This window comes from Amblyomma maculatum, chromosome 3 (genome assembly GCF_055883805.1).
Source record: "Amblyomma maculatum isolate TAMU_Amacu chromosome 3, ASM5588380v1, whole genome shotgun sequence".
Lineage (NCBI taxonomy): Eukaryota > Metazoa > Arthropoda > Arachnida > Ixodida > Ixodidae > Amblyomma > Amblyomma maculatum.
Genome location: NC_139346.1, coordinates 11,563,631 through 11,566,456, shown reverse-complemented (window position 1 = coordinate 11,566,456; position 2,826 = coordinate 11,563,631). Strand labels below are relative to the sequence as shown.

Genomic DNA, 2,826 nt, shown 5'->3' with positions numbered 1-2,826 from the left:
TTGAAGAACAGTAAGTGTGTTTGCCCGTGTTCAGGAGGCAAACATTGTTGTTGAGAATAAAATCTTCTAAAATCCGACCTCTGGCGTCCGTTTTTTCGCTTCCCCAAAAGGATGAGTGAGCATTAAAATCCCCTACTAAAATATATGGCTCCGGTAGTTGCATTAAAATTGCTTGTAAATCATTAAGTGCGATAGTGAAATGAGGTTCGATGTATAAAGAACATATTGTTATTGTTTTAAAATGCACCACGGTGACTGCAACAGCTTCAATAGAGGTTTTAAGGTTGATTCCTCGTGTCGCAACGCCACCTTGGACCACAATAGCAGTGCCTCCGGAGAGCCTGCTTGAATTCTGTCGGTCACAACGGAAGACTTGATATTTTTTAAGAAAGTTTTTGTTCTGTGGTCCGAGATTGGTCTCCTGGAGACACAACGCAACTGGAGAAAATGAATTTAAAATGTCAATTATATCAGTGTAGTTGTGTAAGAGCCCGCGACAGTTCCAGTGAACTAGAAATGCCATGGTGGCGGGTTAGTTGGGGATAGGGTTGAAAATCTATGTTGTTGGGTTTTTTGGACCCGTTATTGGGATTTTGTCCCTTCTTTTACGCTCGAGAGAGCTTTGCCGCCGCTGCTGCGGAGGCGAGGGGGGCGATGTGTCCATCACATCTTCAGATATGCTGGACCTTCGTGCAGAAGGCACGGATACACTTGTTTTTGACCTCGCCCCTTGGGGCAAGGCCTTTAGGCCTGCTGACCTGGGGGTCGGCGTGACCTGTTTTGGGGATAGTGGAGTAGCACTAGCTACCTCCACAGGGGGCGCGGATGGCCCTGCACCACGGTCACTAGACGTGACCTGGGCAGATGCCGAGGTCTGCGATGACGCTGCGCCCTGTTGCGTCATCACAGAGTAAGTTGGATTCTGCACCAACGAAAGCCGCTTTCTTGCTTCTCCGAAAGTAATATTCTCCGTTACTTTCAAGGTTACAATCTCTTTTTCCTTTTTCCATGTAGGGCAAGATCGTGAGTAGGCTGGATGATTGCCTTCACAGTTTACGCAAACGTTTGCTTCGGTGTGACAGTTGTCAGTGCTATGTTCGTTGGAGGCACATTTTGCGCAGGTGAGGCGGCCTCGGCAGCTCTGGGAGCTGTGGCCATATCTTTGGCAATTGTAGCAGCGGCGTGGGTTGGGAATGTACGGTCTGAGCTTGAGTTTTTGGTAGCCTACTTCAACTGAGTCAGGAAGGGTGCTCAGTGCAAATGTTAGCACAATGTGTTTAGTTTGAATCTCGTTATTGTCTCTCCTGATTTTGATTCGATAGACATTGGTTACATTTTGGTCTCTTAGTCCTTCTAGTAGTTCCTCCTCAGTCACAAATTTGAGATCATTATCTGAAATGACTCCACGAACTGTATTGAGTGACCTGTGGGGGCTGATTGAGACAGGGATGTCCCCGAACGACGTAACGGTTGTTAGCTTTTCACTCTGATGGTTATACAGCACTTCTAGGAGGAGGTCACCATTTGGTAGTTTCTTAATTTTGTAGCCCTGACCTATGGTACCTGTGAGCGTCTTTGTCACTAGGAATGGCGAGATCTGACGGGCAGTTTTTTCTGGGTGTTCCGAGTGCACGACATGGAAGTGGGGAAAGCTGTTGACATGTTTCGTAAAGAACTTGTTTGTCACATCGGTGCGCCCTCTCTTACTGGGAGGGCGATCAGTTTTAGAAATAAAGGAGGCCATGTAATTCAATTTTTGTTCGGTTATGATGCCAGCCACCCACCATGGAGTCCAACAAGGGAACGAGACAGGAGCTTGAGCAAGCACCCTGCCCACGCCAGCTGTACATCTTAACTATAACCTAATATGGTGCAACACAGGGTGGTTACCCCACACAAGGTTAACCCTCGCCACCGGGAAGTAAGGAAAAACTAAGAAGAGAGTAGAGGACAGGAGAGCTTTAGCACAGACGATAGGAAAGCGAAAGATGGGGGGGGGGAGGATAGGAAAGGGCGACTGCCGATTTCCCCCAGGTGGGTCAGCCTGGAGGTGCCGTCTATGGGAAGCGTGGGCCAAAGTGGTGTGTTGCCTCCGCCGAGGGGCCTTGAAGGTCCAAACACTCGGTATCAGCTCAACCACCAGGATCCCCTTTTCCCCAGACACGACGATGCCACGCACGGCTAAGCGTGGGTGCTCGGGGTCCGTGGTGTCGCACAAAACACACAAACACCTGCTTTAACAGGTGCCCCCTGCGGGGACTTCTTGTCCATTGATGCTCCAGGACTTGATAGGGCAAGACGCCATGATCTTCGTCTTTTTAATGTTCAGTTTAAGCCCAAACTTCTCACTCTCTTCTTGTACGCGCATCAGAAGTCTCTTGAGTTCCACTTCACTTTCTGCCATTAAAGTGGTATCATCCGCATATCTAAGGTTGTTGATACGTTTTCCAGCAATCTTCACTCCAGCTGAAGACTCTTCCAGACAGGCCTTCCTCATGATGCACTCTGCATATAGGTTAAATAGGCAGGGCGACAGTATGCAGCCTTGCCTCACCCCTTTCCCAATCGGAAACCAATCAGTAAGACCATGCCCAGTTCTGACTGTAGCCTCTTGCCCTTCATAAAGGTTCCTGAGGAGACATATGAGGTGAATTGGAACTCCCATCTCTGGGAGAGCTTGCCACAATCTGCTGTGATCTACGCAGTCAATCGCTTTCGCATAATCAATAAAGCAGAAGTAAATGGGTTTCTGGAACTCTCTTGTTTTTTCCATGATCCAGCGAAGGTTGGCAATTTGGTCTCTAGTTCCTCTGCCCTTGCGAAACC

General features: G+C 48.5%; 1 protein-coding gene across 1 annotated transcript; it reads right to left on the bottom strand.

Moving 5' to 3' along the window:
* Nucleotides 1-211: 211 nt before the first annotated feature.
* Nucleotides 212-1,850, bottom strand: LOC146194229 (uncharacterized). Its single transcript, XM_084597301.1, has one exon. It carries the CDS (start codon nucleotides 1,742-1,744, stop codon nucleotides 557-559), a length of 1,188 nt encoding a protein of 395 aa, XP_084453427.1. The 5' UTR covers nucleotides 1,745-1,850; the 3' UTR covers nucleotides 212-556.
* Nucleotides 1,851-2,826: the final 976 nt, after the last annotated feature.

What these genes read in the sequence shown, in the direction of transcription:
- LOC146194229 (XM_084597301.1), bottom strand. Translation starts at nt 1,744, where the DNA reads ATGGCCTCCTTTATTTCTAAAACTGATCGCCCTCCCAGTAAGAGAGGG.